Raw genomic sequence first — 11,038 nt, forward strand, 5'->3', positions numbered from 1 at the left:
CATTTTTATCTCAGAGTGATATATCTATAAAAATTATTGGTAACACTTTGTTTGATGGGATGTGCACAAGACTGACATGACAATGTCATAAACGTGACAACACCTCATGACAACACCTGTCATGAACATGAAGGAGTCTTTATGAATGACTATGACTGTTGTCTTAAAGTGTAATTTGGTAAATAATGACACTTAAGTTGACTTAATGACACAAAGTTGCTCTAAAGGTTTCAATGAAAGTCCATTAAAAGTGCCAATTTTGCATAAAAGTGTCATTATTTGCAAAATTATTCAATGTTCACACCTTTAATTGACTTTTAATGCAACTTTCAGAGCAACTTTGCATTAAAAGTGTCATTAAAGTTAAAGAATGACACTTCATGACAACAGTCATAGACATTCATAAAGACTCCTTTCTGTTCATGGCAGGTGTTATGTCCTGCTTATGACAGTATCATGTCAGTCTTATGCACACCCGTCAAAGTGTTACCAAATTATGTCTAATTTCAATTATTGTGGGAGCTATTTCTGACAATAAGAAGTAGCTACAATGATCGAAAATACAGTCTTGAAATATGTCACTCTTTGTGAATTTTATCTGTATTATAGAGTTCCACTTAAATTGGATTACTAAAATACAAAAAACTTTTTGATGACATTTGGATGCACCTGTTTTTCTTAATCTACAATTTAATCAGTATCAAGTTGCTGAAAGTTTTTGTTTGGGTGGGCTGTGGGTGCCGTTCCGTTACAACGAAGGAAAAAGAAAGGGTGGTATTTACGTGACGAGGAGGAGAGACCTCTTAGGTCACCTACGCATTCAGCGTCAACACAGTCATCCACTGTAACAACTGAGAGTGGGATTTCCTCTTATGTGTTGTCATGCATAATGAGCAGATGACACCCCCACACACACTACTGTAAATGTCAAAATGTTACATCTCTACAGGAAATTATTGCCAAAATGTTTTTTTGTTTCACATTTTTGCTGTGTCTACAAAGTTTCCCCAGATTTTAAACTCATCTTTAAACTTCCCTTAAATGTTTAATTTCCATACTGTTTTTTAAATAACAAATCAAGCTGTGCTTCCTTAAATAGCAGCTTTCACTTTCTCTAAAGTGGGTCTGAGTGGAGAACTCCAGGGGAAATTTCTAAACTGACGAGGGGGAGTTTCCATTGCAGCAGAGGTGGAGCTACACTAAAAGGTTTGATCTGTTAGAGAGGGCTTGTAGTCACTAGCAGTAAAGACACAATACCACCTTGTTAGAAGGGGTTTGCATGGTTGTGTAGGTACAGTAGCATTCACCGAAACTTCACATCTTCACTCTTGAATCTATTCTACCAGCAAGCAAGGTAGGTTATTACAGTTTAAACTGATTTAAACACTTCTCTTTTTTTAAGCTGCTATTTATCCCTGCTGCTTTCTGTTTCCCTTTCAGTCTGGTAAAAATGAAGTTTCTTGAGCTGAGAGACTCCATCAGCCGCTTCAGATTTACTCAGTCATGTCTGGGACTCACAGGTTGTGTGTGTGTGTGCTACTCTATCTGCACACCACACTGGCTGAAAGACAAAAGATGGTGGTTAATCTCCAACAATAACAGCAGCAACCAGGAGAGGCATGGAGATGACATTCATTTATATGGTGAGCAAAAATTATTTTTATTCCGTTGGAAATCTTCTGAAGCCTGTCACTGTGGTTTAGCTGAAAGTAGTAACTTAATAAACATGCACATACTGTACGTGCTTATTTGAAAGTCACTCTTATGGTGACTTGGTTAGTTGTTTCTCAGTCACTGGTGAGGATAAATGTGAAGAAGAACATTTGTCCAAACACTTAGGGATATCTTCCCAGCAGTAGTAAACATGTCTGAGCCTGCTCCCGTACCAGAGAATTGTATCCTTGCATCTGTTGATGCTCATTACTGGCTCTGGGGGAGACGTGCTGGAACTCGTTTTTGTCATCGAGATCTACCTTTATTTTTCTGGGGAACCATATAAAATGATCAGATTAAGGTTAGCTTAGTTCAACCTTGACTCCAAATGATTTTATAGCAACAGAATGCTTGAACTGTGAATTATCCAAACCAATTATAGAAATACAACAAAAATGGTTTATGAAAAAAATAAATAAATACTCGAAAAATAAATAAATACTTGAAAAAATGTTTTGATGTTAAATCATCCATGTTTACCTCACCTCAAACCTTAAATGTGCCATAAAAGTTTGAAAACCACGTTGAATTTTATTTTTTATTATTTCAGTCCTCCGTATGATGATTGTTCTTTTCAGAGCACTTTGTTTTTCTATTAAAGAACAGATAAGGGACCCATGTTTTGTATTTGCTTAAGGTAGCACTACTAAACAGCTGTTGCCATCAAACTTCTATCTGGTAGATACAACTTGACACAAAACCTCCTGTGGCGTAAGACTCCATTTAGTACTTTTATTTTTTGGGTTCAGAGTGACGAAAAGTGGAATGCAGGCCACACAGCTGTCAAGCCACGGGCAGCATGTGGGTTTATCTAAATAACCCGGTTAATTAATACCAAAAATATTCTACGCAATACACTCTTAAAAACTGCCACTAAAATATATATATATTTTTTGGTTTTTGTATGAGTGTTTACCAAAATCAAAATAGCCAAAAGACACATTATTTATAACAATATAACAACAATTCAATGTGTTCTATTTGTTTTAAGCAGTTGGAATAAATATTTGAATACAAGAGAAGATGGTTCATAGTTCTTTTTGTTCAGTTATTTGTCTAAACCAATTTATAATATAATTTCATGGTCATTTCACTCTGAGAAATCACACTGGCCCTTGATGAGGATTATACTGTACAAAATAACAAAGGAAATTACAATCCAAAGTTTAATAGCACTGTGCTTACACATGAGGTAATTTGAGCAAAATAAAAATTAGTAAGGGACTGTAGAGTTAGCTGCTAAATTAGTTGTTTACTAACTAGCTTCCTTTTTAAAAAAGCACATGCTAGCCTCATGCCAGGAACATTTTTAAACAGCATCATTAACTGGTTTGATTGTTAACAGAAAACCTTTTTCATGCTTTAATCATTATTAATATGGTTTAACTAAACATTTTTCATTTTGAATCTTCTGTGTTTTCCAACTTTAGAGGCAGAGAGAGTATTTGGAGTCATTTCTTTATTGATGGCTTTGAGCACTGCAGCGCTGTGTCTTGTGTTTGCCCTCTGCTGGACATCTAAGACAGTGCACTCCTACTCCAACACCCGCTCTCTCCTCATGGCCGGGCAGGCTCTCTTCCCCACCACTTTGCTGTTCCTCACCATGGCCTCCACAGGTAATTCAGTTCAATTCAGTGCAACTCAGCATAGTTGATACAGGACAAAATCACGCCATAAGTAATTTCAGTAAACCTTAAGACTTTAGAAACAAAGTGCACAGATTCGACCCAATTATATTCTGTCCAATACATTAATCTTCATGTAAAGTATCCATTTGCTACATAGATCTCATTTACAAGTTTCCCAATTGCATCGAGGTGGTGGGCAGGGGGAAAAAAATGTAATTAAAAAGAAAAGAATCAACAACAAAATATAAAACACAACTAAAGAAAAACATGGCAAATCATCAAATAAATAGAAATATTAAGCAAGTCATCAAAACAAGTCTGTCCAGCTCTTGTCAATCACAATATTAATATTAATATTCAGCCATATTAATATTCAGTCCAATAACAGAATGTTGTTCAATTCAATTATAATAACCAATACGATTAAGGAAATCCGAAAATGCAAACTTTTCGGGGAGCAGAAAGTAGCTGCTGTACTTTTATGCTTTGCCATCCATTTACACACATATTGCACTATGTTTCACATTGATAATGTTGAGTTATAAAAAAATGTCATAAAACACCCACATTCAGCTAACCTTCAAATAGCCTTTTGGTTTATGCAGTTCATATGAGACCCACACCTACAGAAATCCTTTCATGTTATTGCTCATTTACATACCCTGCAGGGCAACAGTTTTTAAAGAGAGTTTTTACTGTCCGGGAAATTGCATTTCATCACTATGCAAACTCTTATTAGAGGCTGTGAGCATGTAATATTTGAACGTAATGTCTTTTCTTTTAGTACTAATGTAGCTTAATTTGACTCCATCTGTCCACAGGTTTCTTCTTCCTCCTTAGCTGGTCTTTATTCACCTATGAGCACTGGAAGGTTAACAATGAAGACTTCTCTAACCTCGGCCGATCCTACTGGCTGGGGGCTTTGGGTTGGATCCTTCTGTTACCACTGGAGACAGTGGTATTTATTGCAGAGCAAGCTGTTGTGCCTAACATTATACCAGACTTAGAGAAGGCTGTGAAGTCATGGCAGAGTGCTGCTCAATATGAAGCCACCAAAAGGGCTCTTAGTGAGGGTTGACAACAAAAGCATGTTGGCTCCTAAAAGGTTCCCGTCAGTTCCTTGAATGCACTTTATAAATAAGGATGTGGTAGAGAGTCAGTCTACCTTGGTAAAACATGCTAGATTGAGGGCTGTCAGCTGCAGATTGTTTTCAGTATGAAAAGAAATAAAATCCAAGTACACTAAGGAACTATAGCTGGGGTCCACACATCTAGGCCTCAAGGCCAGGTGACCTGCTACTTTTAGATGTGCCCCTGGCTCAAACACCTCAATCAAATGGCTGAATTAGCTCCCCAGTGCAATGAAGGCCTCCAGAGTCCTTCTAATAACCTGATTATTTGACTCAGGTGTGTTGAAGAAGAGATGCATCTAAAACCTGCTGGACACTGGCCCTCGAGGTCTGGATTTGAGGGTCCCTAAACTAAAGTACTACCTGTAGAAAAGACTGCAAGGTTCTGATGTTCTGCCTGAAGCAGGTCCAGGGTGTGTGTGGGCTTTTTGTCAGAAAAGAAAAATAAAGTAAAATAAACACTGTTTTAAAAATTCAGTCAGTGATGCTCCCTGAAAACATCGCTGCTGCAATGTACTGGAAGAACTTTAGAAAAATGCTGTTTTGTTTAAGAACTGTAACACTTTTGTATAAGCACTTTCAATCTCATGCAAAGAACTGGTGATTTTGTTATTGTAAGCCAATCAAGCTTTAAAACAAATGCCGCTGAAAATTGTGTTGTGTTATTTTGTTGTTTTAATAAAAGATCTAATTTGAACTCTTCTGTTTCTACTTTAATCTGGATCTGATATTGAGAGAATATTCTGCTATTTAATAAGTACTGCATACTCTGACAGTCAAATAAACTTACAGGCCACTTTATAAGTTATTCTTGCTCAGTTATTTGTTAACACAAATGGAAATTCTACAAGAGCAGCAACTCAGGGTATTTAGGCATCTAGTGAAGATAACCTGCTTAAATTCAAATTGAGGATAATAGTTGGTTTTGCCAAACACCTTTATAGTTATTCATCCAAATGAGGAATAATATTCAGTGAGCTGCAGTTTTATGGATGAAAAATCATTGTTGATGTCAGAGGTCACAGGAGAATGAGCAGAGCGCCTTGAATAAAAAGAGAGAAGAAAAGACTCATTACAACCAATGTATGTGGGATACCATCTGAATGTACAAAACGTCAAGCTAATACACTACAGCAGGAAAATTCAGTATTGGGTCAAAGGAGCTCCTCTCCGCTGAAAAAAAAAAAAAAAAAAGAAATCTGGCCTCATCTAAATTGAACTAATTGGACAAAAATCGCCTAGTCTGATGAGTGTCAATTACAGCTTTGACATTCAGATGGTAAGGTCAAAATGTGAGATAAGTAAAAGTATTGACCCATGCTTCTTTATGTTTTAAGCTTGTGGAAACAGACAGTAATGGTTTGAGGTATATTTTCTCAGGACACATTGGAGCCCCCTTTCCCTAATTTGATATGTGTTCATTTTATGACCGCAGTGCACTTGTCTTCTGTTGGCTACCACCAACAGAATATTACAAAACTCCTAATACCTTCCATAATGATTAAATCCCAATCTAACAGAATGAGAACATAGGCTCTGCATGTTGGATGGTCAGTTGACATATTTGCAGCAGCACTGCAATCCTTTTATGTCAATATGAATTGGGATGTCTGAGGAACGTTTCTGGAACCTTGTTGAATCGAAGCCTTGAAGAGCCAGGGCAGTTCTAAAGTAAAAAGTGGATCTAACTAGACAATGTGTTTATTTGGAAACTCTATCTCAGCTTTGGCTTTCTAAATTATTTTCTAAAATGATAATCTGCAATATAAACATTTGAATTCAACAGAACAACTGTAAACACCAGCAGGGAAAGAACAAATAATGAATATGCAGTATTTTTGTGGGGCATTTTTGTTGTTGTTTTTGGCTCAAGCTGTTCTTGTCTTCTTAAAAGAGTCTTTTTAGCAGCTTAAGTATAACTTCTGAGTCTCCTATAAAGAGTGGATGTTGAGATTTGCCTTCTTCTCAGGTTCTGACGTGGTCTCTGATCTGAGGTGCCGTTAATATGCAATTTCTAAGCCTTTTAACTATCACGGACCTCTCCACTGCAGCAGAGGAACAGCAACTTGGGGTTTTTCTTTCCCCAGGCATTCCCCATTAAAATGAGCTTCATCAAAGCATTTCGTGGCTTCTCAAGTGCACTTCAAGAAGCCTTCACAGATGTGAGAAGATTTCAGAGCAGATAAACCTTCATATGTTAAAATAAAAATGAGTGTTGTTTCACTTTGTTCATCGGCGTTGCACTCATCATAAAAAAGGACTAACAGCGCTGAAAAGATTTACTCTGATGTATGTACATGTACACCAACAGATGTCACAATAGATTTTTTCAAAAGGGCTAAACAAATAGTCCAGGCAGTGTTGCTGATTCAATGTTTTTTCCACACTGTGACCTAAAAATTAGAAATAGTTTTGTGTTTTTTTTTTAGCAATTTTTACAAGGTCAACTATATTATATTATTTAAGAGAAAATACTGTTCATGTGTGCATAGGAAAGCAGAATAAATATCCTCAGGTACCCTGCCCACTGAATTTAGGGCCCTGGTTACAGATGTTTCGTAAATGATGATGGTGTAGATCTTTGATTTGTGCTTTTGTACACTTGAAGTTAGACTAATATTTTTAGAACATGGTAAAGATTGGATCATTTTCAAGTTAGAACAATGGAACTGACACAAAGTTGTAAATGTATGTTCTATGAAAGTACATCAGTACACTGGAGAAATTCCAAACATCATGCCAAAACAAAAACATAGCATTCGTGCGTCCATATAAACAATGCAAATGTCTTAGTTTTAGAATGAATTTTGTATTATTCTTCTTTAGCACTACCACTGACAAATGTAATAATTTGACTCCTCTCGTTGGATTATTTTAGCTAAATATTACCTCTCAGTTCAAATACTCATCTGAAAACTTGTGTTTGTGTGATTTCAATTCATGCCATTATTGTTCGAGATTTGAACTCAAGTTGCATAGTACAGGGGGAAATAGTCCTTTATATATTTCATGCTTAACTGAAAAAAATATATGTGTATGGCTCATTGTCAGTGGACAACAAATTCAGTGTTGAAATAACCTGAGACTAAAGAATCTAAGTACCAGATGGGCAGATAGCTGGCTAGGTGTTAATCCTCTCATAGAACAACGTAAGTTGGGGGAGGCTGAGTACTCAACAGTGAGAGTGTGTTAGCCTCTCAGTGATAGGGAGGAGAGCGCAGAACCGTTGTGCAACCACATCAGCCCTGGATGGAATGGATCACTTTGTGTTCTTGGAAGCTGTCATTATATGAGCCTGTATTGCAGTGGTTCCCAAAGTGTGGGGCGCGCCTCCTAGGGGGGAGCGCAGTGCCATTGCAAGGGAGGAGCGGGAAGCGGTATGGATGAATAATAATAATAATAAAAAAGAACAGTTACACAAAAGTGTTTCACTGTAAAGATGGTTTGTAGTGTGTTTTGTTGCAACCTGAAGTGTGAAGTAAACTTCAGTGGAGTTTGAAAACAAAATATGTATATAGGTTTATGTCTGGTTGAACGATGTGTGTGCCCAGTTGATCCTTTTTTTTTTTTTTAGGGGTGATTTTATTGTAATCCATAGGGGGGCCCAGAAAATATTTGGGAACCACTGGGGGGGGGGGGCAGAAGAAAATCTTTGGTAACCACTGCTCTGTTGAATAAGCACCAAATAATGATACAGCTGTGCTGAATCTGTTCTGTTGCTTTCTGTAGTATTCATCTAACAAAACTTTGTCTGCTTGAGGTAAAGTCAGTTGACCTAAAATAGAGAAAAACTAAACATTTAAATGGGTATCAATCTTTAAAACAAAAACCTAAACCTAGGGGCAAAACAGGAGCTCATGTTTTGGGGGGCTGAACAAGATGCCTTACTATTTGCACAATTATCCATCACTCTGCCAGATTTTGCATGCCTAGTTTTTTCTTTGCCAACTCTACATCTGTTTCCTCCCTGAAACACTTACCTCATGCATCCACAGCATTAATTTTAGAGATCTGCAGAGTATTTGGACCACCAGACAACAGATTGAATCCAGATTCATTATTTACTTTTCCTCTCACACCTTCCCAGTAGGGAAAAGAAGCGCTCGGATGCTGGACTGTTTATATTTACATTCTCAACCTGCCAAAGTGTGAGGGGAATTAAGTGGCTTTGGCGCTGTTAATTGGGCGTTAATCAGGTGTTGCTCTAATTAAAAGGCAGTTCCGCCCTGTTGGGCCCTGGTAATGAGTTTGTTATTAAATCCACAGAGGATTTTTGTCTCTTTTTCAATTTACCAATAGGGTAGTGCTTAATTGCTGTGTAAATGAGCGGAATGTCCTTGAAGGTCATGTTGCATTGGAAGGCGATCCGTGAGCAAAACTGTTCTATGGAGCCTCAGATCTGAAATTCACTGAATTCTCAGAGAACTTAGACTGGAGTGAAAATAGGCGTTTTGATTTTACTTTCATGAACTCACAGGGAAAATCTTCAAATCTAATGTCCAAGATTTAGGGCACATGTAAGTAGATATTTCCTAAGTAGGTAAAAGCACTTTTAAAACTGGTTTCCTCCCCTCAAGTTGTTTTTATTACACTCACCCGGTGCTATTGCCATTCTTGAAAATGCACCTTGTTTTATGGCTGCCGACAACTCGTAAACAAAACCCGCCTGCTCCTCCGTATCCATTTTCCAACATCACAAGTGGTGCTCTTTGACCTTTTTGAAAGAAACTGGGCAAAAAGGTTGAGAATGCCTTCAGTCATGGCTGAATCAATATGGAGATGGAAAGAAAGAGATATAGAAACAGCCAGGGAATTCAGACAGAGGAGAAAGATGAATGATGGAAGATGTTACACAAAGATAGACAGGTAGCTTGAGAGAGAACACAGAGTGATTGTTGAAAAATATTTGCTGCAGAAACATCTGCACCTAACATCAAACCTTGGCTGTCTGCATGGTTAGAAAAACGCAACCAGATATAATCAGCTACGGGATCTGTCAAAAACCTACCAATTATGCTGCACTGGCATCTTAGAGATCTTGCCGGCACAAGTTCACTAAGATAAATACTCAGATATCGAGCTCACGCAATCTTAACCTGATTTTCCAAAGCTAACAACTCTGTTCTTCATAGTGGGAGAGAAAGAGGAAAGAGTATCTAAAACATGTTGTTTTTTTCTCTACCTGCTGGTGGTGCTGGTGTAACATCTACTGCTTTGCCAATGTCAATGGAAAATGGTTAAAATGGGAAGATGCTGCTTGAATGTGATGAAATAAATTACTTGCCAACAAGTATCTTTGTGTATATTTTTAGTTGTAAGGTGGACAATTAAGATTCTTCAGCATATGTTAAAGAACTTTAAACAGAACAAGAACAAGACTTCTACTCCCCCGAAAAAGTTTTATTTAGCTTGTTCTTGGAGAACGATGAATTATGAAACAAAGAGCCCACTCTTTGCTCTTTTGCAGTTTTATTTCTCTTTACATAATTTACTTCGATCATTTGTAACTTTCCCCAGCAGGTTGCTGCTGCTGGGTTGAAAGTGAAGACACTAAAGAAATGCTCAGAGACGAAGCGGCAGGGGGAGAACCAGACATAAAGATTACAGGAGAGAACAAAGAGTGACAGGGGATTTTAGTTGTCACAAAAAAATAGTGTCACAATGTCCTTTCATTCAGCGCCGCTTAGTGCTGTGTCACATTTCCACGAACTTTGTGCCTCTTGTTTCTTCCCTCCATCGATTCATCGGTTGCTCACTTTTATGCTCAAAAATCAAGAATTTGACCTCTGCTTCACCATCATTAGTATAAGTGGACACTCTTTGAAAATGGAGAAGTCAGAAAATTTGATGTCTGTTGTCCTACAATTTCAGAAAAGCAAACAGAGGGAGAGGGTGGAGTGCATGGAGATGTGAGGAGAGTACATCTTTTGTCCTTTAGTCATTTTCCTTGCAGGGACTTGCTTTATTTTTGCCTGCAGAATCTGCAATGAGCCACAGCTCTTTGCGACTGACATCCCACACAGACCACTTCACTGATTGCATTATGTTTAGCAGAACAAGAGTTTAGATGGAGTTTAGAAAAACAATGTCTTGATCATTTCACATTGATTTATTGGATGGAAATTTCTCCCCTTCTTTAGTAGAGCATTGCATGTGACCTTAAAGACTGACTGTTATAAACTTAAATGACTGTTATACTTAGATCATCGGGAAATCCTCCAAATCAGAACCCTGAAAGGTGGCAGAACATATTGAATTTCCAGGTTACATGGGTTCCTCTTGGTCAAAACATGAATACAATGCATATTCTTCAGACTTTTACTGGAAAATTGTTTCTAAAAATGTGCTTTTATCTCTTTATATTACAATTATGAGAAAGTGTGTGTTGGCCTATTCCATAAAATCCAAATAAAATACATTGAGGTTTTCTGTTGCAATGAAACAAAGTGCATACTCTCAGGAGGTATGAATACTTTTGGTAGGTGCTGTAAATGATCACACAGAATATTAGTTACTCCTTTGAAAACAACTTATAATTACTGCCAAAAGGCAGTATCAAAATTTTAC

General features: G+C 37.5%; 1 protein-coding gene across 1 annotated transcript; it reads left to right on the forward strand.

Moving 5' to 3' along the window:
• Positions 1 to 355: 355 nt before the first annotated feature.
• Positions 356 to 5,168, forward strand: LOC116736784 (uncharacterized). The gene is made up of 4 exons (XM_032589543.1): positions 356 to 1,354; positions 1,441 to 1,643; positions 3,144 to 3,329; positions 4,163 to 5,168. The coding sequence occupies exons 2-4, from the start codon at positions 1,451 to 1,453 to the stop codon at positions 4,417 to 4,419; spliced, it is 636 nt and encodes a 211-aa protein (XP_032445434.1). The 5' UTR covers positions 356 to 1,354; positions 1,441 to 1,450; the 3' UTR covers positions 4,420 to 5,168.
• The last annotated feature ends 5,870 nt before the right edge of the window (positions 5,169 to 11,038 follow it).

The sequence above is a fragment of the Xiphophorus hellerii genome, chromosome 2 (genome assembly GCF_003331165.1).
Source record: "Xiphophorus hellerii strain 12219 chromosome 2, Xiphophorus_hellerii-4.1, whole genome shotgun sequence".
NCBI classification, from domain to species: domain Eukaryota; kingdom Metazoa; phylum Chordata; class Actinopteri; order Cyprinodontiformes; family Poeciliidae; genus Xiphophorus; species Xiphophorus hellerii.